This window comes from Fundulus heteroclitus, unplaced genomic scaffold, assembly GCF_011125445.2.
Source record: "Fundulus heteroclitus isolate FHET01 unplaced genomic scaffold, MU-UCD_Fhet_4.1 scaffold_37, whole genome shotgun sequence".
In the NCBI taxonomy this organism is placed as follows: domain Eukaryota; kingdom Metazoa; phylum Chordata; class Actinopteri; order Cyprinodontiformes; family Fundulidae; genus Fundulus; species Fundulus heteroclitus.
In genome coordinates, this window is record NW_023396781.1 from 871,809 (window position 1) to 897,709 (window position 25,901).

The 25,901-nt window shown below is 41.0% G+C and overlaps 1 protein-coding gene across 3 annotated transcripts in view; it reads right to left on the minus strand.

Annotated features, from left to right (window-relative positions):
• Positions 1-721: 721 nt before the first annotated feature.
• gbf1 (golgi brefeldin A resistant guanine nucleotide exchange factor 1) overlaps positions 722-25,901 on the minus strand; it is a 237,306-nt gene continuing 212,126 nt past the window's right edge. For 2 of the 3 annotated variants that reach the window (XM_036130640.1, XM_036130638.1), the window contains 8 exons: positions 19,520-19,737; positions 17,871-18,021; positions 16,173-16,303; positions 15,937-16,038; positions 3,575-3,688; positions 3,242-3,419; positions 1,435-1,623; positions 722-1,332 (listed from right to left, as the gene is read on the minus strand). In XM_036130640.1, coding sequence (XP_035986533.1) covers positions 1,082-1,332; positions 1,435-1,623; positions 3,242-3,419; positions 3,575-3,688; positions 15,937-16,038; positions 16,173-16,303; positions 17,871-18,021; positions 19,520-19,737 — 1,334 coding nt within the window. In that variant the 3' untranslated portion in view covers positions 722-1,081. The remainder of the gene's footprint in view (positions 1,333-1,434; positions 1,624-3,241; positions 3,420-3,574; positions 3,689-15,936; positions 16,039-16,172; positions 16,304-17,870; positions 18,022-19,519; positions 19,738-25,901) is intronic. The other variant, XM_036130639.1, reaches the window with a different exon arrangement.

A 25,901-nucleotide genomic window follows, 5' to 3' on the forward strand; every position in this document is an offset into this window, starting at 1 on the left:
AATGTAACTGTGTACGTAGTTTTCTGTTTGTTTATCTGTCAGGTTGGGTTTGCACTGCCCCCTCTCCCAGGACATCTCATGTCTCCACTAAGTGTGGAGCCCATCCCCCCGGTGGTGCATTGGTGGTACTCTCTGTCCAGGGCTGGGTGCCCGGGCGGGTGCCGTCTTGCTCCTGGTGGCTGCTTCACGGGGCCTGGCCCCCCGTGGCTCAGTCAGGGGCCCCACCGGGGGGCGGGGCACCCCTGGGTGTCTCGGGTCCCTGAGTGCCCAGCTGGCTGCCGTAGGAGTCCACAGGCTCGTCCCCGCAGCTCCCCGGGGCTTCGTCATTGTGGCTGTTGGAGGGTTTCCCTGGGGCCGTCTCTCCTCTTCCCTTGTATAGGGACACAATGACTGAGACGGTCAGAGCATGGGGGTCGAACCGGCAATCTGCCAGTTACAGGACGAACTCCCTAGTTAACAAAAAAATTAATAAATACGCCCCCCCCCCCCTTAAAATATGTGGATAGATTTTAACTAAATTTAGAGAGAGGATGACATTCATTATTAGTACCAAAACAATAATGTTCACTAAATATTTTGGTTTAACTCTTCAAGTAAATTGATATTTTCTTTGCGATTAGACAATTCTTTACATCACAGAAAAGTTTGAAAATTAGAAGAACGCCACTCCCTGAAAACTAAAGCCACATTGTAATGCCTGAAAATAAAAACTTCAGAAATACTCAGTCTGTTAATTTTATTGTCTCAGTCTAAAATACGCATGATGTCATAACTTTAAAACAGTTGGAAAACAGCAAGTAAATTATGTTTGTGTGGATTGTGTGGACAGAACAAAATACCCAAAAACTTTTGTTTTTTGAGTGCCATAATCCTGCATCAGAGTGAGTTTACTACACAACTGTCTGTTAGTATTTCATTCAATAGGATTAGAAAATACACACAGAAAGAGCACAAACCAAACAACCTGCACATTTGAACAGTGTCCCTTATGTACACCTAAACAAGCTGCAACACTCTAATATGTTAAGCAGTTGGCTCTCCTGCCATGGACGTAGTGAGCCTTAAGTCAGGTGAACTTCTGTTACTGGAACTCATCAGTGGGACTAGCAGGTTTGGACCCAGGAAGCAGTGGCACAGGAGATGTGGCCTCGATCAATGCAGGGTTCAAGATGATTGGAAGAGGCATGGGTGGGACTCCCACCTGCAGCGGAGAAGCTAATGGCTGCAGAATGAGGGGGGGCTGACTTGGAGGTGATGGAGAGCGGGCGGGAGATGTGCTTGGTGATGGAGGCGGAGATTTCGAGGCAGGAGCTGGAGATGAGCAATCTGGTCCTACAAGACAAAAGTATTTTGTAGTCTAAATATTAGTGTTTTTCTACAGTAGTTATCTAAAAGCTTTTGTGTGCTAGGAATCCTTTGTGATGAAATGTTTACCATTGGCACTAGCTAATTGATGCTCTTGAGTTGACTCTTGACTGCTGGAAACTGAAGTCTCTGCTTGCGTTACTGGCATCATGACCGGGGAGGGAGGCTGGGAAAGAGGTGGCGCCATCAAAGGAGATAAAGGTTGTTCAGCTGTGGATGTTGACAGCACTTGCTCAGCTTGGGGACTTGGAGCTGAATCTTTAACAACAGAGATTGATAATAAACATCAGTTCATCTGAGGATCATGTCACATTATAAGAAAACTCTATTCAAATACAATGTGCTTTGCTGGAGAAACCTGGTCTAAAGTGGGTAAAACATAAGAAATGGGAAAGTTTTATCTGGATAATCTATGGAAGTTTTTTGACATGACATTAAAAGTGCTAAAAAGTATTTAAACATTCATTAGTCTCTTGGATGACAATCTATCACTAAAGACAGAACCTCACAAAAAACATATACTGCTCAGTAACTAAAATGTACAGATCAAAAAGCCACTTCACTACAACACCTATCATCAAGAGTTTAACTATTACAACTAACAGTACAAAATAATTCCATTCAATCGCATATTGAAATGTTAAAGATTTACTACAGAGGTTAAGCTCCAACAGTGGAAAAATATTTCGAATAGTAGAAAAATATGGAGTGACCTTTGTTCCGATATTGTTGCAAGCAAGAACACGTTTGTAAATAGAAATTTGAAAAAAAGTTCTTTAAATGGAAATAAAAAATGGAATTCAGAAATTAAACTTTAAAAAACTTCTTAATAAAAAATAAAAAAAGGTTTTGAGAGTAACTGCTATCTCAGATTGTATTTTATTAACAAATGCTAAAACATATTTTCAAATTATATCCTTTTTTTTACAGATTTAAAATTTTCTATTTTAGTTCTCTACATTTCTCTTTTTTAGATTAAGTTTTACAAATTGCATTTTACAGATCACATTCCCTTCTCTTCTGGGAGAAAGGCAAATTTATTTGTATTTGTTTGGCACTTTTCAGTACAAAGACAATGCAAAGTGCTTTACATGAATAAAATATAGGACAATAAAAGCAGAATAAAAGCAAAAATTTTGCTCCTCTGGAGTGAGGAGCGAAGTCGCATTTCTAGTGGTCTGCATAGTAACGATATTTTGATTGGTCAATGTGCGTGTCAAGAGAGAGAAGTGAAGAGAATGTGATCTGTAAAACGCAGTTTGAAAAGAATACAATTCGTAAAACTAAGTCTGAAATAAAGCCTAATCCGATCACAATATTTTGATTGGGTTGTTTACATGATGCATTTTTATACCAATCAGCCCTTTATTCCAATTACGTTTGTCCATGTAAACATAGATATTGTCACTCTACAACTATCTTCAACCATCGGGATTGCATTTTTTTTCTTCAAATTTACATTTACAAAAGGTGTTCTTTGCTTGAATAATGGAACAAAATTCACTCCATAAACAAACCAAATCAAACAGGGAGCATGCTGTAAATATCAAATCTAGTTTCCTTTGCAAAGCCTCAGTTATCTGCGTCATGACAACATCAAACAGGCATAAATTGGAGGCAACCAGGCTTTCGCTCAGTTTTTCTGAATCCATAATGACACCTTTCCAGGAGTCTGTCATTTACGGCAACTCACACTTGAGCAGCCTGTAGTAGCATCCTTTAGTAACTGCAGCACTCCAACTACAGATTGCTCAAGTGCGAACTGCCAACATAGACAAAAGCCTGTTTGCTGTTGATCAAATCTAGTTTTGGCAAAGGATGGCTCATTCTTATGAAGCATGTTTTTCCTGATTAAAAAGTGTCCAGAACTTAGTACCTGGTATAACTGTCTGTTTGAAGAGTTCTTCCCTCAGGTTTGGAAGAAAGCACACAATACGTTCCCATGTTATTTCCCACAGGTCTGAGTATCCAGTCTTAGAGTCAGAGCTGCGGAAAATCCCTGCAGTGTCCATCACTAGTAGCATGTTCTTTAGAGACTCTGGAATTGCCTCCAGCTACACAGAAACATAAATAAACAATGCAAAAAAGTAATATTACTGTGGTACTCTACCACTCAGTACCAACTCATCAAAACTATATTTCTTATTAGGTGACAGTAATTAACTGCATAGAAGAAAAAACTATGTTTGTGTGTTGTTACTATCCTCACCAGTAAATCACTGGACCCTGCATGCATATACTTGTCCATGAAATCCAGAATGGTAAGCCAGAGGGCAGCGAAGGTGGGCAGGGAAAGTAGAGGTGAAAGGTGCTGCAGGAAGACCTTAAAAAATAAAAAAAAATTAAGAAAAGCTTTTTTTAATTTTAGATGTATATGTTACCATACCTACATAATTACCTTAGATTTCACTAATGTTAATGGAGTTCTTTTTATCATATTCCTTATTTCCATTCTTTTATTCATGATGTTTTTGTCTACTATTTCCCTCCTTTCAAAATTAATTTTCCTAGAATAAAGTTTTATACCCCACAATAGCTATTGCACAGCTTTATATGCACAGAATTTCACGATTGGATTGAAATCTATTCAGATTAAAAGAAAACCACATGATCACCCAGTCAATTAATCCTATCATGATGTGTGACTGACAAAAGCAAGGCTGCCATTAATCGGCGTCACTGAGCCCTCTGACCACCTCCTGCAGGCAATGCTGTTGAAGTGTTGTGCTCAAGGACACAGAGACTTAAAAGGTCAGAGTGGGGGATTGAACCGGTACCACCAGTTAGCGGACAAACTCCATAACTCTTGTGCCACTGTCGCAAAAACAGCTCTGGAGAAAATTGCATTTCAATTAGGCACTCTAACCCCCAGTCGGTCGAGGCAGATGACCGTTCATACTGAGCCTGGTTCTGCTGGAGGTTTTTCCTTCCCGTTAAAGGGGAGTTTTTCTTTCCACGGTCGTTTCATGCTTTCAGTATGAGGGATTGCTGCAAAGCCATGGACAATGCAGACGACTATCCCTGTATCTTTATGCTTTTTCAGGAGGGAATGCTGCTTGTCAATACTTGATGCAATCAACTAGGCTCCCTTATATAGGACATTTTTTAACCAATCTGTATAATCTGATTGAATTTGATTTTGGAAAGTGCCTTGAGATGACATGTTTCATGAATTGGCGCTATATAAATAATTATAATTTAATTAAAGAGAACACTTAAACACAATATAACTCCAAGTCAATCACACTACTGTGAAATCAAACTATCCACTTAAGAAAAACCACTGATTGACAATCAATTTCACATGCTGTTGGGCAAATGGAATAGACAGGTGGAACTAGTAATATACCCCCAATAAAGGAGTGGTTCTGTAGGTGGTGACCACAGAGCACTTCCCAGTTCCTATGCTTCCTGGCTAATGTTTTGGTCACTTTTGAATGCTGGCAGTGCTTTCACTCAAGTGGTAGCATGAGACGGAGTCTACAACCCCACACAAGTGGCTCAGGTAGTGCAGCTCATCCAGGATGGCACATCAATGCAAGCACTGAGCACATGTGACAGAGTCTGGAGACGCTGTGGAAAATGTTCTGCTGCCTCAAACATCCACCAGCATGACCGGTTTGGCACTGGGTCAGTAATGGTGTGGGTTGGCATTTCTTTGGGGGGCTGCACAGGTACAGAGATGAGATCCTAAGATATGAGACCCTCAGACACATTGTAAGACCATATGCTGGTGCAGTTGGCCCAGGGTTCCTCCTGATGCAAGACAATGCTAGACAATACTGCCTCCGCCTCTCTGCCTGTTAGGACGCTTTTTTCTTTGCTCTCTGCTTGCTTGCATTTTCCTGCCTTTTACTTTTTATTTCCTTTTTATCTCTTAAACTAAACCACAGAAAGTTGGATTTAGTTATTTTATTTATTTTCTTTTACTTAGTTTTTGATTTTGATTTTGGAAAGATGCCTTCCTTCACCACAATGGACTTTGACAAGCTTTTACAGAAGATAGCTGTTATGGAACAGAAAATCTGTCGACTCGAAGTGAATTATGATGTAAACGCCGCGCATGGAAATGAAACAACCCTGCCTGTGATTCCGAACGGCGACCACCAGCCCAGCGACTCAGCGAACAAACAGATCCCTGAGGAAAATGAGAATCCCTGGACCACTCTGGGTGCAAGACCAAAGGATCAACAAACCCCACACCTAGACAAAGAAAACTGACCGAGACTACAGAGAGATGTCCCAAGACAAGCGAAAGAACAGCGGACTGTTCTCAAAACAAATGATAGGAGTAAACCTGTTGGAAATGCTGGAATTCCGTTACTAAACAGATTCGCTCTGCTCCAAAATGTAATCCAGGAGGACAAAAATCAGAGGTATCTCAACGATTTTCGTTCTAAGACTTTAGAGAAAAGACATGCCACAGGGCCAAGGACCCTGATATTATGCAATGGATCTGTAAGGGGTATTAAACATTTCTGTAACAAGAAAAACACAGAGGTGTTGATTTATAACGACAGGAACTGTGGCCTGGTGTCTGATGTTTCAGAAATCCTTCCAAGGGTCCTGAAAGAACGCCCGACCTGGGAAAAACTCATAATACAAGCTGATGCCCTGAAGGACGTCATCCGGATAATAAAATCAGAAGTATTGAAAGAGAATTACATTTGTCTGTTAAACTTAGTTGATGGCCTGAATGTCAGGGTGTTTCTCAGCGGCCCTCACGTGCCCGTTAATTGTGGAGATGAGATTTTTTTCAGAATTCTGATGCAAAACAAATGGCTGGAAAAAACATGCAAACAAACAAACTGTAACCTTCATAGACAACTTTAACATCTTTTGGGAGAGGAGACATCTGTTCAGCGACAATGGTTTCTCTCTAAATAGGTCAGGTGCAAAACGGCTGATTTCAAACATCTTCTATTCTGTGAACCATGCACCATCAGCTTTGTTCCAAAACAAAGTACATCCAGTGCCAAAACAAATGATAAGCCCAGTACAGCCCGAACAAGCCAAGATAAGGATGGCCAGAAAGATGACGCAGAAAGAGGCGTCGTCAGAGAGACAGGAGGATTCTTCCCAGATCTAAGCAGGACAAAGAGAGGACCAAGAACCTCCATAGTCACGAACACTGGTCCAGACTGGACCCGCCTCCCCTTCTTCTCCACAAAACCCAGAAGCTCCTTTTCTGGAATTTTCTCACAACATGAACAAAGTATTTAAGATTGGCCTACAGATGACATCCTCTCCACATAGCCATTCTGCTGTGAATAAACCAGGATTTTCCAAAGGCCTCAGAGCCTCAGATCCTTCTCCTCTACGTATCACAGAACACTCTGGTACTGAGGAACTCCAAATTACTTTGATGTGATACAGATCGGGCCCTGGCCGCACGTTTATCTGACATGACAGTTTCCAGCATCAGCCTGGGCCTTTTGCCAGAGATTATGGAATATCTGTGATAATACGTGGCAGAAATAAGAAAAACAAAAGGATAAACAGGAACAAATACTTAAAAGTCATAAACTGTCAGATGCAACCTGTCACAGAGACATCATCAACCACTAAGAAACTGGGTTTATTAAACATTAGATCTCTGTCAGGAAAATCCCTTTTAATTAATGACTTCATTATTGACAATAATCTTGATGTAATGTTTTTAACAGAAACATGGCTGCATGAATTTAGTGAAGCAGCTATACTGATGGAGTCGACACCTCCAAACTACAATTTCCTTTGTGAGAGCAGATAGCAAAGGAAAGGTGGAGGAGTAGCAACATTGTTTAATAATGCACTAAAGTGTAAAAACGTGTTTTTGGGAAAATTCAACTCTTTTGAACATTTGGCTCTCCAGGTAAAGAGCCCAGTACGAACTATGTTTCTGAATGTGTACAGGCCTTCTAAGTCCACATCAAACTTTTTTAAGGATTTTAGTGACCCTTCTGTCTGTGGTATGTGTTGATTATGACTGTTTAATTATTGTGGGAGACTTCAACTTTCACGTTGACAACCCTGAAGACAGAAGTGCAAAAGAACTGTGTGACACACTTAGGAACTTTGGTTTAACTCAACATGTTAAACAGCCAACACACAAACAGGGACACATATTAGACTTAATCATTACTAAAGGTCTAAAGATTTCTAACGTCAATGTAACTGATGTTGCCCTATCTGATCACTTTTCTGTTACCTTTGAAAGCATAATTACCAGTGACTCATTTAGCCAAAGGGACACCGTAAGAAAACAATGCCACGGAAACTTTTATTCAAGCTTACTGTGCTATCTCAACCTTGGGCTGCAACTCAGCTGATGAACTAGTAGATAACTTTCATTCTAAAGTCTCAGACATTATTGACTGCCTTGCTCCAGTTAAAGTGAAAGTTCTTTCCGGAAAGAAAAAATCTCTTTGGAGAAATGCTCCAGCAGTTAGAGGTGAAAAAGGGAGTGTCGAAAAGCTGAACACAGGTGGAGAAAGAGCAGACTGCAGATTCACTATGACATCTATAAAGAGAGACTTTACAGATATAACTTACAATTGAAAAATGCAAGAGAATCTTTCTTCTCTGAGATCATTAAGAAAAACATTAATAATGCTCGTGTCTTATTTTCCACAGTCGACAGGTTAACAAATCCTCCTGTGTCCGTGGCTTCCGAACTCCACTCCACCAGGGCCTGCAATGAATTTGCTAACTTCTTTACTGAGAAAATCCTAAAAATTAGAGGATCACTTTGTACTACCATATCAACTCCAGAACCAAAGCTGTATTCAGCTGGAACTACTTCTGACAAAATGTCCCAGTTCAGCCAAATTAACCACAAAAGCTTAGAGCAGATCATTCAGCAGCTAAGTTCCTCCTCCTGCTGCCTTGATGTTCTACCCACAGCTTTCTTTAAAAAAGTTTTACCTGTCATAGCGTCTGATTTGACTCAGATAATAAACACGTCCCTTCTGTCAGGTGTTTTCCCCCAGTCCCTAAAAACAGCAAATATCAAACCACTGCTGAAAAAGAATAATTTAGACAAACTTCTACTCCAGAACTATAGGCCCATCTCAAACCTCCCCTTTATCAGTAAGATTATTGAAAAAGCTGTATTTCAACAATTAAACACCTTCTTAACAACAACCAGCCGCTTTGGCATTTTCCAGTCTGGTTTCCGTGCTCACCACAGTACAGAGACCGCCCTTATCAAATTGTTTAATGACATCCATATAAATACAGATTGTGGAAGAACCACCTTGCTGGTACTATAGGATCTCAGTGCAGCATTTGATACTGGCGACCACTCCATCCTCTTAGAACGCCTGGAGAACTGGGTTGGCCTCTCTGGTACAGCTCTCCACTGGTTTAAATCCTACTTTAAGGACAGAGACTTTTTTGTATCAGTAGGTAACTTTACATCAAAGACAACAAAAATCACATGTGGGGTTCCCCAAGGGTCCATCCTGGGTCCCCTCCTCTTCAATATCTACATGCTCCCTCTAGCTCAGATAATAAAAAATAACAACATCAGCTACCATAACTATGCAGACGACTCACAGCTTTACATCACCATGTCACCAGGTGACTATGGACCAGTTCAAGCACTGAGTAAATGCCTAGAAGAAATCAATGCCTGGATGTGTCAAAACTTTATTGAATTGAATAAAAACAAAACTGAAGTAATAATCTTTGGACCAATAGAGAAGAGATCAAAAGTTAGCACACAGCTTCAGTCGCTTCAGCTAGGAACCACTGATCAGGCCCGAAATCTGGGAGTAGTGATGGACTCAGACCTGAACCTCCAAAAGCATCTCAAGACAATTACAAGGTCGGCTTTCTATCACCTGAGGAACATTTCCAGGATTAAAGGACTAATGTCTCAGAAGGATCTGGAAAAAATAATCCATGCATTTATATTTAGTAGAATTGATTACTGCAACGGTGTTTTCACAGGTCTGCCTAAAAAGTGGATTAGACAGCTGCAGCTGATCCAGAACGCTGCTGCCCGCGTCCTCACTAAGACTAAGAAAGTAGAGCACATCACCCCAGTTCTAAAGTCATTACACTGGCTCCCTGTATCTCAGAGAATAGACTTTAAAATACTTCTGTTAGTCTATAAATCCCTAAATGGCTTAGCACCTAAATACATCACAGACTTGCAAATACATCCAGACCACTCAGGTCTTCTGGCTCCAGCCTACTCTGCATACCTAGAACACCAGGGTTTCCCGCTCTATCTCAAACTCATGCTACCGCCTCGCCAACATTCCAAAAAAAAAAAAACCTAACTCGATATGCTTGCATGTTTATTTGACGTTAACACGCGTTTTTTTGTTGTTGCTTTCGCGCGTGCATATAGTGAATGGCAGGGAAAAAACACATGGATCCGCCCATCCCCCCCCACTCCGCGAGTCGGTCCGCGCAAAACTTGTCGTCATCCCCCACGCCCCTGCCCCGCCAGTCGGTCCGCGCAAAACTTGTCGTCGTCCCCTGCCCCGCATGGTCTCTGTACTGAATTGTGCTGTAAAAATAAATTTGCCTTGGCTCACGTGGCAAGATGAAGGTGTTGATGCTACGGACTGACATGCCCATTCCCCAGACCTGAATCCCATTGAGCACAACTGTGACATCATGTTTTATTCTATCCACCAACGGCACATTGCACCACAGACTGTCCAAGCGTCGGTGGATGCGTTAGTCCATGTCGGAGGAGATACCTCAGGAAACCATCCGCCACATCATTAGGAGCATGCCCAGGCGTTGTAGGGAGGTCATCCAGGCACGTGGAGGCCACACATGATATTGAGCCACTTTTAAGGACATTACATCAAAGTTGGAGCTGCCTGTAGTGTGTTTATCCACTGTAAATTTGAGTGTGGCACCAAACCCAAACCTCCATGGGTTAATAAATTTGATTTGCATTCATCATTTTTGTGTGATTATGTTGTCAGCACATTCAACTATGTAAAGTTTGAAGTATTTAATAAGAATGTGTCATTCATTCAGATCTGGACTGTGTTATTTTATTTCAGTGTTCCCTTTGTTTATTTAGCAGTGTATATAGCCTAGTATTTCCACTGGAAAAACCAAGGCAGATTTTACTTTCCATTGACATGTTTCGCAACTTTATGACGGCAGCGGCCAGAAGTGACAGCAGTTGGCAAGATGGACGGCAGCTGTGACACTGAAAGTGAATATCGCGGGAGCACTGTAGCACACTTGCGCTTTCTGCCAGGCACCCTATTCCACCGGGAATGATTCAGAATGGAGCATTGCAGCGCTGTTGGACTCAAATCACGCGAGGATTGTATCATGTGTGTTATGCTATAAAATGACCGATCGGACAACGTCTCCCAGTATGCAATTCAATGCTTAATTAAGACTTATTTAAGATAGAAAATGACCTACAGCTTAAGGCTCCTACATCCAAGTTTAACCATTTTGCTGTTTGTTATTTATTTTATTTTCATCTTTCATGTTATGTGTGTGTATTAAGCAGTTAGTGTGTTCATGTAGATTAGTATTAAACAGAATTTCTTCAACAGGGAACTATTGGTTTAACTGTGTTCTCGTTGTGTTTTTCTTATATCAGTGATCAAATTGTCTAAGAATATGAATCGCCCCTTTTTGAGTTAACAATGCGAATTAGGGCTGTCAAAATAACGCATTAATTTTAATTAATTTAAAAAAATAAATAACGCAGATTAATCAATGTCGTATAGGGGTTTTCAATAGGTGAGGCGCGCCTCCCCTGGGGGGGGTGCCAAAGAGTCACAGGGGAGTCGCATGAAGACAGAGAAGAAGACAGCGCTGCCGCTCAACTATGTAGCGATATTCGTGCCTTCTGTTAGAGCGCGCAGGAACCAATCTAAGCGTGCAGCGAAACAACTCTCAACGCTCAAAACCTGTCTGGCACGGTCTGAAAAACTCTTCTCAACCCACTGTCCTCGCGGTGAGTTCCATCTCTGCTCGCGCGCTACTTTGCTCGCGCATACCTGCTCGTTTCACGCTCAACACCAGCTGTGCACTCGCTCGGCAGTTAAAGCCAATTACAGACAGTTTTTTTCCCCATCCAATCAGAGTATGGCTTGCAAATACTGCATTCAGATGAATTAAATCAAAATGCTGCAGCCTTTGGCAGAAATTACTAAACATCACCGAGGGATTGAAGAAAAACAAATAAAAAGTGTAATATTTTAGCCTAAAATATTTAGGCTAAAGTATTTAGACTAAAATATTAGAGTTACTAAGTGAGCTGTGAAAAATGTTTTTGTCTCTTTTCTTTCCAGCTTCTGGGAGGGGATGCAAAAGTTTATTCTGATCATAATCATCATGAATGTCATCATTATTTAAAGAGCACTTTAACACGAGGTAAAACAAAGTGCCAAACATCAGAAATACATCAGATAAGAGATAACAACTAATAAAATGCTTATTTGTTAAAATAGCACTAGGTCTAAATTATGTATAATTAGCCTAAAAAGTAGATTGGAATATGGAATATGTTGACGTCTGTTAAATTCAGGTTATCTTTTTTATTATTATTTCAGTTGACGTCTCCTGTTGACGTGAGTTCAGTTTGACATTGGCATCTGTTTAGTTTAGTTTGTCTGCTGTTGAAAACAGCACTTTAATGTATCTAATGCTGATTATTCATTGAATCATTTGAATTTAAATATTTTAAATACTTTCACAGCAAAAATTATATGCGATTAATTTAGATTAATTACAGAGTGTGTAATTAATTAGATTAATTTTTTTTAATCGATTGACAGCCCTAATGCAAATACATAAGAGGCACTATATTCCTTTGCTTGTGGTTGAAGATTAGGGACTCCATGCGCAATTATACTTAACGGTTATAAACATTTACTTGCGCCAAGTCTACTTCAGTCTTACAACTGAGTAGACATCCATCTTTTATGGTAAATATGTCGATTAATTGTTTAGTAATAAGCCCAATTGTTGGTTATAATCATAAAGGTTGGTAGCCCTTAATCATAACAATTTGGAAATATTTTTCGTTGATGCTTTCCCTTGATAATTGCAGTGTATCTGATATATTTTTTTTTCCTTTGCTGCCAAATCTATGAACTGGGTGAGGCGGGCCGTAGTGAATGAAACAGGAAGAACTACAGGCCGTCTTAATGGCCATGCATAGATGGTATACACACAGGCCTTTACAATGCCAAAGAGGTTACCCAGCGTGTGGTATACTGGCCTGTTGCAATGTGATACAATAGATTAAAATTACTGTCCTACCTTAGGTGTCGAGAATAGAGATGCTGATATATAATAAAATACTAAAAAATACTGTGCAATTGCATGAATGTATTAGACAGACATACAAGACATTGTTACTTTAAGTTCCTTTTGTATACTCCAAAGTGTTGTGCCATCTAGCCATGGACTAGAATTCAGATTAAATTTGGGAACATGTACCATGGGGGAGAAGTCGGGAGGGGTTGTGAGCAAAGGAATTTCACACATCCATGCAGATACAGCCTCTCTCAGCAGGGTGCCTGCTATGAGCCTAGACCACTCCTCACACTCTTTCCACTTCTTCCTGGGACTCCCAAGGAGAGTGTCTACCCTGGGGGACCAGCCAGCCATGCATGGGGCCTCATGGGACTCAAAGGCTCACAAGCTGAGTAAAATTTCTGTGAAACTCATCTCTGGTTGCTTCAATGGATCGACAAAAGGGGGAGATTCTCCTTGTCCTCTATGGAGCGGAGGACCCGACTGAGTTTGGAAATCTGTCGACTACATTGAAGCTAAGTGTGCAGTCTCACTTCTGTGCAACCAGCCGCTAAAGTAAAGAATGCCAAAACAGCTTTGTTTATTTTTGTCAGCTGTTGCAGGAAAGCTGACGCGAGACGGCACAGAGCGGTCTCCTATCCTCACCAGACCAAGGTGAGACAAGAGCTGAGCTGAAATTGCCCGCTGCAAACCGAATTAGAGACTGCATGCAGGACCTCGGACCGGCAAACCCCGACCATGTTTCGGCTAGCTCATAGCAGCTAGCCCGCTGCTGAACTAACCATCGTTTTCCTGGACCACTGCTCTCCCTTCGATGACCGAAGTGAACAGAACTTATGCGTGACACCGACAGGTTTGGCAGAGAAACAAACAGGGAAAGTTAAATGGTTTATTTAGAAGGTTTACATAATTCGTCACATGGTGTTTTTAAACAGCTAACCGACGTAGCTCCCGCTAGCTTCTTGGAATCAGGCCTATCCTGGTGTAATGCGAGTGTGTTTTCGTGGTTATAACAAACGTTAACTCCACAAGGGTTTTATGCATTGATGGGATATTAATGTTTATGTTATCCGGTTCACTCATTACGACCAAAATAAAGCCGAAACTTTTTAAAATTGCTATTAGCTTCTGGTACCATTCGCTCTTCCCAGATATGTGACTATGAACGTTTCAAACATAAGGTTTGTTTTGTTTCGCTCCACCATCGTTCGATAATAATACTACCATTATCATTGCATTAATATGGAATATTAATGTAGATTTAAAGGTGTTTTGTTTAAGTTTAGGATTAGCCGATTTTAGCGACCAATCTCTACAGCAACCCCTAGCTCCCGGAGAGATAATCGCATTAATAAAATCAAGTGTCCTAAAAGTTTACTGAGAATATCATTCTTTAAAATGTTATTTCATCAAATAATGTTTTGTTTAACTCAAGATTTGCATTGTGAATGGGTTGAAACAATTAGTTAATTAGTTAAGCTAATTTAACCTCAATTCACATTCTTTAAGATGAGCTTTGGTTCTTTAATTCAGATCTGCAGTGAACCAGGATTCATCGAATTATTCTGATGATGCTGCTGCTGATGATCAACCACTTTATTTTGTCTTTTATTTCTTTTTTAACCTCATTCAGCACTTTCTTCAGGTCACTGGTAATCCAGGGTTTGTTGTTGAGGAAGCATCCCACTGTTCTGGTGGGGATACTGTTATCCACACAGAAGTTTATAGTCAGTTATACATTCAGGCATGGTATTTATGTCTTCTACATGTGGCAGGCACAGTGCATCCCAGTCTGTTGCCTCAAAACAACCCTTGAGGGCTTTCTGTGATCATGTCATCACAGTTCTCTGTAATGCGTGTTGCCTTTGAAAAAGAGGCTTTTATTCTGAGCACAGAAAAAACAGATTGTGATCTGATTTGCCAAGAGGAGGCTTTGCTTTAGAGATAAATGAGTCCTTTACATTTGCATAAAACAAGTCCAGAGTAGATGTTGAAAAGTTGGAAGGGTAACAGAAAATTAGGCATGATTAAAAATCAACAGATATTACCAGAAAAGAATTTTGATGTTGTGTCTGTGGGTTATGCATGTTATATGAATTATTATTCTGAAGTCACTACGGCCTCACACCACTCGGGCAGAGGAGGCCTGGAGACAAGATGTCTGTGTATAAGATCCACTGTTGCTAAGTGCAAGGCTGAATGCTGCGTAGAATAATTATTGTCTATGATAGACTGTCTTTGTTATGTCTCAGGCCAAGGCCACTCACTGTGCAGTATTATGGGAAGCCGGAAAAGCGAGACAGGCAGAGACAGGGCAGACGCAGACTGCAGCAGGACCGTGGGGTGCGATTACTTTCCATCTATGTGATCTCTGCTCTGTTTCTCAATAAAAGTGCTGGAACTATATTACCGCCGTCTCTTCATTTAGTGATATGGGAACTCAGTTATCTTTGCTTAGAATTCCATCTACATTTCCCATAACAATGCACCACTGAGCTGATGACATCACATGCACTGTCGGCAACAGCAGTTGGAGGAACGTAGACGGTTGCCAAGGTAGCACAGTTGAACTCTCAGGGTAAAAAATATGGATAAAAACTCACTACTAAAACTTCAATATTCACAGGGACATGTCCTGGATGACAGACACCATGTGGTTTTCCCCATCACTACCAATCCACCAACTTTGCTCTTCCCTCTCTAGATCTCTGTCTGCTTGTATGATCAGAAAACCTGGCAGATAGACATTGGAGTTGGGGATATGATCCTGCAGCCATGTTTCAGTGAAACACATAATACTGGATTCCCAGTCTTCTGCCTGAGTCCATGTTAAGGCTTGGAGTTTATACAATTTGTTTACCAAAGATCTCACATTGCCCATAATAATCCATAGAAGACATGAATTAAATGTCCCCCTTCTCTCTCTTCTTCTTGCTCCTGGTCTGCATCTTCTGCACCTCTTTTTCAGCCCACTGGGATTTGTGGATGTGGTTAAAGTATTATTTCATCTTTTGAAATGTTAATCAGCTGATCATGGTTGTACAAAACCAACTAGTTGCTGTGGTTACACAACAAAGCAAATGTCCAAAAAAAAAAACCCAACTAAACTTTCAAGGAGGACAGTATTCCACATCAGTTGAGAAAAACATTAACAAAAGAGTGCAACAAAGACATTTAATAGGAGAGACAACCGGGACGGACAGCACCACAAATAGAATAGGTTTGTTAGGACTGACTTTAACTGAAATGAACTCCTGAAATGTCATTCACAGAAAATATGTACCATGACTGCTGCTAATAGGGAGTGCTACAGGATGAGTGGCTGCAAACCTTTGACAGCAGTGTGCAGGCTCTCATTCTGGTCTCCTCCATACCACCCACATCTGCTGGACTGATGTTGTCCAGTAGCTTAGTCAGCAGTGGAAAAAGCACCTGTAAATAGACACGATCAATTTCGCTCTTAAATTTCAGTCTCAACTGAGTAGGGAAAGGTTGCATGGTTTCTAATATCCTTCACTATAATTTAACATTGTTGCCTGTTATAACAAATTCTTTGTGTTTTTCACCTTGTTGAAGCAGGACTCCCACTCAGCCGCATCAAGTGCCTGCAGATCATGGACAAGCAGTGCTCTTTGGAGGTAAGTGAGGGCCTGCATGCGGACTTGTCGCCTGGCATCGCAGCATAGCCAAGCAATTCCTGGAGAGTGCAACCAAAAACAGATATAATCATTTAGTCTTATCATGAAACAGAGGTCATATAATTAAGATGATTGTTGCATTTTCATTTGTTAAATCAAAAGGAATATTTTCTAATGCTGGTTACAATAAGCCATTTCATTAAATATCTTTAAATTCAAGGAAACACTAGGAGTGACCCCTAAGCTGGGGACACAATAAACAATCACCCCGAATTTCAGTAAGAAAAAGTCTGTAATTTGTCTGCAGTAGTTTGGGTACAGTCAGTAGAGCACGTTGGCCCAAGAATCTAGTGTAAGAGGGAGATGGAGAAAGAGTCTGTAATTGTGTTATGGGAACCAACCCGACCGAAGTCTCAGGTAAACAATGTACAAGTATATTTGAATTCTGCTGCCAACAGTTTCTTTTTTTGGAATTTGCTTGTTATTATACAGTACTGCTCTTTTCCATAAAAAAATCTAAACAACTAACATTTCTTGAATAAAATATGTTAAAACTTTTATATTGTATTTATCACTGATTCTAAAGTTTTGGTAACACAATAAATTCCAAACATTAATTCTCTTAAGTCTCCTAAGATAGAAAAAATACATGCTTTAGAATAAAGCCAACACCAAAAGTCATTACAAAGCTAGCAAAACCATCTTACAAGCAAAAAAAAAAAAGCTTCAAGATTTTCCCATGGGTATTTGTGGGATAAAGAGGACATTACTGCCACCCAGTGGTATGTTCCTTTGACCTTCATACTGTCTCCTTTGCAATTTAATTTTTTCACTTTTTACTTTAAAAACAATAAAAGACAATTCTATGGAACTTACAGAATATAGTGTCAGGTGTTCCATGCCTCTAATTTTGCAATTTGTTATATGTTGTCCAATTTCTCCACAACTTTTCACACTTCAGTTGTAGTCTTATAATGTAAGTCAGTCTCTCCATCTTGTAAATCACTTTGTACCAATTCATTATAATGGCCTTATTTGTAGCTTCCAGAAGATTGTTTGTTTAAATAGATGTCCAAGTATGTCTCCTTGTGATAAATGTCCAAAATAGAGAAATGTACATGTTTTGGGTAATGAGTACCCTAATACATCTGTTAACTGTTTATAAATATTGTTCCAATAGCTTGTTAGCTATGTACAAACATTGCCAAAACAATGAGCATGGTCCACATCTTGAATTCCATGGGTTGATGGGGTTTGAACCCTCAGCAAGCCAGTTGCACAGTGTATGGTCCCCGGTCAGTTGTGAAGCACAACTCTGCTGAAACCAGGCTTTTATGTTAGAGTGAACTCTAATTATTTTTCAAAATTCTGTGAAGACTATGAAAGTTGTGCAGTGTGTCCCAACGTTAAAGGTTCAAGGTAGACAGCACTGGGAATTCTTCTGAGCAGCAGCATATGTAGAGATGGTGGTCAACAACTCCAATGACAAGCTCTGATGGAGTCCATGGTTAGTGTTTTCAAACTGCTCCTATGTATTAATCAAATCTCTTGTATGTCTTCTTACAAACAAAGAAGGACTTAAAATCTATTTCTGTCCAACTTCGGGATAAAGTAGTGGTGTCTCACCTTGCAGTAGTGGGCACCAGCAGCTGGTCCACAAAGTTTGAGAGTCAGCTTCTATCTTTTTGCCAGAGGGCTCTAGATGGTGCTGTTCCTCTGCCCAGGAGCTGTAGATGCTGGCGGCCCGGGTGTGAAGGGTGTGCATCAGGTCCAACAGCTGCTTGGACACCAACAGAACAGTTACATCACACATGCTTTCAGGAATCAGAAACTTTGCATAACACCGTGACAAATATCGCAGGATTCTAAAGAGAAAAACAAATATGCTTAGATCAATTGCAACATTTTCAAAATGTAGTTGCAGAAGGGCAGCAACAGACAACTCTTGTACTAAGCTGCAGAAAAACAGTCAAACATTTATTTTAGCTAAAATCTCTTGCCTATTAAGCTTCAAATCGCAGTAAATATGTGTTTTTCCCCAAAGAATTCCTGATTTTTATAATATGCCTAGTTGTGTTTCACTGCTGAAGGCACATGCTGCCATGGGGAATATTGGTACCCTGAAGGAGTGCAGCCCATCTGCAGTAACATTCAGTTTTAGTGATACAGTGTTGCATCTAACTGTATGTTTTAGCAGTGAATATGATCATAACACCAAGGCAGGATTGCAGTTTGCAATCTAGGGAAATGGTGAGCTAAGTGGTTAGAGCAGTGTGCTTATGTTCATAGGTGCCTGGTTCGATCCCCCCAGAATACTACTATGGGTCCCTGAGCAAGACCTTTAACCCCAGATTGCTCCTTAGGTGCTATGAACACTTCCCACTGCTCCCTAAGAGATGGGTTAAAGGCAGAAAAACATTTCTCTTTTTCCCCCTCTCTTTCTTAAACATGGCAATTTTAGGGTGTCCTGTGTTAGTACACTTTACTTGGTCCAGAAAACTGCAGATTGAAAAAAAGTCCACAAATATTCCAGCTGTGAAAAGGTTGCTCAATATAAATTATTCAATATACAAATATTAATTTGTGACAAATTCTACTTGGACATTGTTAAAGTTGGCTTGGGCGGTTTTTATTTTTTCAACATTTTGACTCTAACAATACATTGTTATTTTCCATATTAATTTGTCACACCCACTGTCATATAATTAATATCAAATGTTTTCTCATCACCTGTCATTGTTATGTTATGCCTTGAGACTTTAAATCAGTTGAGCCCAATATCAGTCCTCAAGACCCGCTGCTGTTAATTGCGAGTTTAACTGTACTTCTACAGAACTGGGTGATTTACTGAGGATGTAATGCAGCCAACCAAATAGGCAGGGATTGTTGATCAACATAAGGATATTGGTCTGAAAGCTTTTATTTTGAACATAAAACTTGTGGTATTCAACAGATAGTTAAGTTAATTACTTTCTTTAAAGCCAACAAGCAGGGCCCTGACATAATAGGAGTATTAAACTGTCATCAGACACAGAAAATAATCTACAAGTAAAAGACAGATGGAATAGTATCAGGAAGGATGCAGTGTTCTTATTTTTCCTTTGGTCAATATAATGGCTAGAGGGTGCAATGCTCCAATATCAGATAAAAGGGCCCTTATAGTCATTTTTGTGGAGAGAGAAACTGTAGCATTTAAGAGAGGACAGATGTGTCAAAAGAGAAGTTGTTGAGATTTTATAAATAAATGTAGAAGGCAAGAGTGCTATTGTACTTACATCTTGACTAACCTGTAATGACACTGTGTGATAGCTGGCTGGGACACCCTCATCCTCCTCATCGTCACTGTGAGAACGTGATGGACGCTGACTTGATAATCGACTCCCAACTCGTCTTGTGCTGCCTCCAATTTCTCTCTCCCTACCCACTGGTTTCTTTCTCATCCGGGACTTTGAGTCATATTTGTGGTTTTTCTTCTTGTCATGGTTTCGATAACCTGGGAAAGAGATTTATCAGGGAAACTCAAACAACCTCTTTTGGATCAAAATCTGGACAGAGCTGATTTGATTTTTTTTTTTTTTGCTTATTTGTAAAGTTACTAGATGGTTAAAATATAAATAAAGGTAGTTAAGGTAGTAAAGTGTCCTAAAGGTTATTGACTTCACCGAGCAAATCATTCTTTAAAATGTTATTTTCTCAAATAATGTTTTGTTTAACTCAGGATTTGCATTGTGAAAAGGTTGAAACACATACCAAATGTTCTAAATTAATCAAGCAAATTTGTTCAAGGTAGATCAAGGAACTCTAATACCTTTACTGGCATTTGTAAACCACCTTTAACAAGCTTGGATTTATTTTTATTACAGGTTTAATTTCTTGATATTCTAAAAAATTATTTTTGCCAGGGGTACCTTTACTCTTACAGTGAGGAAAATAGTTTATCTTATTATTTTTTTATTGGATGTCAGGATTATTCCAGATGGGAGTACGGGTGCACGGGATAAGTGATGACCCTGTCATCTGAAGAAAATCCCACCATGCTGTCAGAGAAAAGCTGATATTGATATTTTTAAAGCATATGTGCCGTTTTATGTTTGAGCTTATAAATGGCAAATCAGAGGTCTCGATATCAAATATTTTCTATTCAGTGTCTAGCCAGGGCTCATCTAAGGGATTATGTTTTAACCATTTTGAGATGTACTATACCCTATTTGCTAAGAAGCAGTGATGGAAGGCAGATCTTGTTCTTTATCTTTAGTCTTCTGTAGCATTTTTAAGATGATATGGGGTGTTATCTTCACAAAGAAATTTAGAGATTGAGTGACTTGAATTTTACATAATTTTAATTTATTTGTAAAATGTGTTGAACTTTTTTTCTTTGACTTATTTTATATTTTTGGTCGAGATTGTACATTTGACTGAATTTGACCAAGTATTTTTTGTGACAGAACTGCCTTAACTACATGCAAGAAAAAAAAAAAGAAATCTAGTTTTACAATATGAAATATCAGAGAATTGTTTTTATTTTGGTGAAAATATTTTCATTGCCATTACTCACAAGAGAGTAACCTAAAAAATAATAATTAGGATAATCGCTAAGCAAATTGTTAGGCACACCACTAGTCAACAGTTAGAAAACCAAACAAAATTAAAGCCGCAAGCGACGTCGATTGGCCCTCGCAGCCAAGCGCCGCACTGGCCTATCGGCCACAACGGGGGTTTGCGCACCACCGGCCGCAAGCCACCCCAGAAGCTTTCGCGCATTTTCCCTGCCCAGCCATCGGGCGATTCACACGAACGCGTTCACCAGTGCTCCCCCACGACTCTGGTGCAGATTGGTCGATGCAGTGAGGAGATAAAGCCGTTGAATAATGATAATGCATTTGGCCACCGGGCCGGACTAAATCGTTCAGCGGGCCGGATACGGCCCGTCGGCTGTACGTTTGACATCCCTGGATTAAACATTAGTATACCAATTTAATCAAAGGTATTTTACTAACTCTTAATCCAGCTTCATGTGAAAAGTTAACCAAATCTTTTTAGTTCTTCGATCAAATACAAATGCTGTAAACGTCAAAAATGGGGTCAAACTCAGACCTTCAATCTAAAATGGCCAACTTCCTGTGATACTTGCACTATGACATTAATTGTAAATTCTGAGCGTCTTTTACGGCTCTACAACTGTACCAAATTTCATGTCTCTACGATGAAGAAAGTGAATAGCAAAGGGTCCTTTGAAAATTGCTAGGTGGCGCAGTTGAGGCATTTTTCTTTAGATTTTTGTGACAACCTTAAAATATAACATTTTTAAACAGTGTTCATGCATCCGCCAAGTTTGGTGAGTTTTTGAATATGATAAAGTCCCCAAAAAGGCCCCTCTTTAGGGGGACAGAATAATAATAATTAACACTACAGAAACAATAGGCCTTCTCAGCGCTTAGCTGCTCGGGCCTAATAATAATAATAAGAAACAATACAGAAACAATAGGCCTTCGCAGCACTTAGCTGCTCGGGCCTAATAATAATAATAAACAATACAGAAACCATAGGCCTTTGCAGCGCTTTGCTGCTCGGGCCTAAATATTACATAATCTTTTAATTTTACCAACATGTTCCTATTGACTGGAAGAAATATCAACATTTTCTTTCTTCTTTCTTTTTGTTGACTTTATAGTGTCTTTTTTGTACATATTTTTATATATTTGTCTTTTGCACTTTGGCCACCTTCTGTTGTTTTTCAAGTACTCTAGAAATAAAATGGTATGGTATGGTATTTTGGAGTCCTTAATATTTTTTTTAAATAAATAATCAGTGGACAAAGCTGTAGATTAGATTGATGGACGTTTTTTTTAAATAAAATGTAAACAAAACAAATTACATTATTGATAGTCCTTTTACAAGTTTTTTATTAGTAATTTAAAACGAACAAGAAACAAGTGTCAAAGAATGTAAACCTATGTCTGATATGGGTATAAATAATTTTGGGCTTATTTGTACAACACATAAGTTTTAAACTCAACTGAAAGACAGAACATACGAGTCTGATCTGTGGAGTCTGAAAAAAAAACAACCTTTTTCTACTCCTGTATTTAGAGAGAATTATACAGGGTAATCTCCTCAGTCTTTTGTGGTTTTCCTAGGGCCAGCTATCAATATTTCCCCACTGGACAGACAGGAAATCAGAAGTACCTCAAACTCTACAAAATATTTTACTAATTTAATACAGTAAAAATCTGTTGTTAAGCAAAAATGTTAAATAAAGGGTATACTTTTTTAATGTGTGGTTCCGGTGCCCAGTGACCTGATTAAATTGTGAAAACAGGGATTTATTTACTGTTGTAGTGAAGAGAGAGCTGAGCCAAAAGGCGAAACTCTCGATTTACCGGTCGATCTATGTTCCTACCCTCATCTATGGTCATTAGCTTTGGGTCATGACCGAAAGAACGAGATCCTGGATACAAGTGGCCGAAATTAGTTTTCTCCGTAGTGTGTCTGGGCTCTCCCTTAGAGATAGGGTGGGGAGCTTAGTCATCCGGGGAGGACTCAGAGTTGAGCCGCTGCTCCTCCACGTCGAGAGGAGCCAGTTGAGGTGGCTTGGGCATCTGGTTAGGATGCCTCCTGGACGCCTCCCTGGAGAGGTGTTCCGGGCACATCCCACCGGGAGGGGACCCAGAGGGAGACCCAGGACACACTGGAGGACTATGTCTCTCAGCTGGCCTGGGAACGTCTTGGTATACCCCCAGAGGAGCTGGACCAAGTGGCTGGGGAGGCCTCCCTACTGAAGCTGCTACCCCCGTGACCCGGCCCTGGATAAGCGGAAGACAATGGATGGATGGGACTTATTTTAATATTAATTTTGTTAAAGCTACTGAAACTTGTACAGATTATGTTAATATAGAAACAAGTATCTGAAAAAAATTCTCCCAAGGGTTGATATACATTCATAGCTTGGGATTCAATTGTTAAAGGTAAACAATTTTACTTTGAAATTTAGAGTTCTATTGTGGAACCAGTTTCTTCTATTGTGAACCATCCTCCTGGGCAATAGAGTCCCAGACTCCACTGTTTCATGCCAATTCTTTTTCATCTGCTAAGCAGGGAAACGACCTGACTTCAAAGTAGACATTTTCTCAGATAACTGTAATCTACTAGATCCACCATCTTGTAGCTCAGTCCTCTGTTGTAATCTAAGTAATCATGTTATTACAAGACAACACTGACCACATGGTGATTTTTTTCTTGTTTTTATTCACAAAACAAAAAGAGGAAATGTGTTATGAATTAGAAAATAACCCTGATAGTGTCAGGATTCTGCAGGCTGTGCTGTCTGCACGGCCTGTTCTCTACTCTTTTTCCCTCACAGGTGACTGTAGTTGACAGGTGGGCGTGGTGCACACCTGCAGCTCGTTTCGGCAGCTCGGGCTGGAGCTTAAAAGCAGGTTGCACTCAGCTGAAGGATGCCTGATGGTTAAACTGTTGTGGTACACTTAGTGGCCACTGTCCTTCGACAGTTCCTCGTTCCTCTGTCTCAGATATTCCAGATACCCTGTGCTAACCTTTGTCCTCTGTTTCTCATAGTTCGTTTCGTTCTTTGGATTACTCACCGGCCGCTTCTCCTAGCGCTCAAGACTGAATCCCCGCCGCTCAGATCCTGCTCTGGCATTCCCCTCGAGCCCTCTTGGTGTTACCAAGCCGGACAAGAGATCCAGCCCTGGATTCACCCCGGTTCCTTCAGCTGCTCTCTGTTCCTGCTCTCTGCTGTGGTGCTGCTCGGACTCCACGCCTTTGTTCCACCTGCCAGCTTACCTGTCGCTCAGTCACCTAGTTCCACCAAGAGTAAGAGAACTGTCGAGTCTGTTCTTCCACTCTACCTCCCCCGGACAAGTTCTCCACACCTGGCGGTAAGCAGAGCTTCACGCAGCGTAGATTCCCGCACTTGCTCTCGTTAATCTGTTCCTTTCTCTCCCGCAGTTATTTAGGCAGTGTCCCCTCGTACATTCGCCTTAGATGAGGCTAAAATCTCATTTGTGTTACGGCTGTTATCAGGAAGAGCTCTTAGATGGGCTGCAACTCACTTCCCAAACTGCCAATCATTTGGCTGCACATTTGACGAGTTTGTCAATGAATTTTTATACCGTTTTTGCAGCCAAAGCTGATCCCGTACAGCAGTCCAAACAACTATTAACGTTAGGGAAGCGAGGACGCCGCATTTCAGATTTCGTGCATTTGCTGCAGCTGCGGGTTGGGAGGCACGACCATTAAAGACTGTGTTTTTCAAGCCTTAGTTGCAACAGAGGATGAGTTGGCTCGCGTCGAGGAGCCCAACTCCTTGGAAGATCTAGTCGGGCTTGCTGTTCGTCTCGATGCCCGGTTACTTAGCAGAGGTCGGGTTCGGTCAGATAAGACTGCACGTCATTCGGTTCTGCTAACACACGGGCTAATTCCACCCCGACCCATGGTAGCTCCACCGTCTCCCCCTAAGCCTATGCAGATCGGCCAGGTCCATCTCACACCGGAACAACGACAACAACGTATAGAAGCTAATCAATACCTTTATTGCGGAGCACCAGAGCATTTTGTTAATTTATGCCCGGTACGGCCAAAAGACCGGGTCCGTCGCCTGTAATGGGGAAGTCGACGGACCGAGGCAGATTCTCGTACCCCATTCCTTCTAGTGTGCCCGCGTCACCTCGTTTTTGTCTTTGTGCAACCATTGTCACGGCTCAAGACAGCCTTAATCTTTCTGCACTGGTCAATTCTGGTTCAGACTTTAACTTAATTCACCAGAAGCTAGTGTCTCAGTCTCGGATAGAGACAGTTCCTTCGTCTACGCCCCTTCAGGTTTCATCCCTGGATGGAGGGCGTCTAACCCAGATCACCCATCAGACAAGACCTCTGGAGGTGATTATTTGGGGGTAACCATAGAGAGGTTATTCTGATTTTTGTTTTTCCGGCTAAGCGTTCCCCGGTTGTGTTGGGTTTGGCGTGGTTGCAGAAGCACAATCCTCACCTTAACTGGGCTGAGCGACGTCTAGAATCCTGGTCACCAGTCTGTCATTTGCGCTGTCTTCAGTCCGCCCTACCCACTAGTCATCCTTCTGAATCCTCTTAAGTGCGAGGACTCAATTGACCTTAGTTTGGTTCCTGAGATCTATCATGATCTGCGCCAGGTCTTTAGTAAAAGTAAAGCAGAGTCATTGCCACCACATCATCCCTGTGACTGTGCCATCGTCCGAGCAGCCCATAATCATTTGGACGGACCACAAAAACCTGGCTTACCTGCAGTACGCCAGACAACTCAATCCCGACAGACTCGCTGGTCCCTTTTTTTCTCTCGCTTCAACCTATCCATCACCTATCGTCCTGGCTCCAGAAACATTAAACCTGACGCCCTGTCCCAACTGTATGCTCCACAAGACTTGGAGAAGGAACCTGCTCCCATCCTGTCACCCACCTGCACCTTTGGTGCCCTCTGTTGGGAGCTGGAAGATCGCATCACCCAAGCCTTGCAAGATGAACCTGATCCTGGAACCGGACCCGCTGGCCTCACCTATGTTCCGAGTTCTGTCCGTCCTGATGTTCTCCGCTGGTGCCACGACTCTAAGTTCTCCGCCCAGAATAAACCATCAAATAGACCCCCCATTGGACTCTTGAATCCGC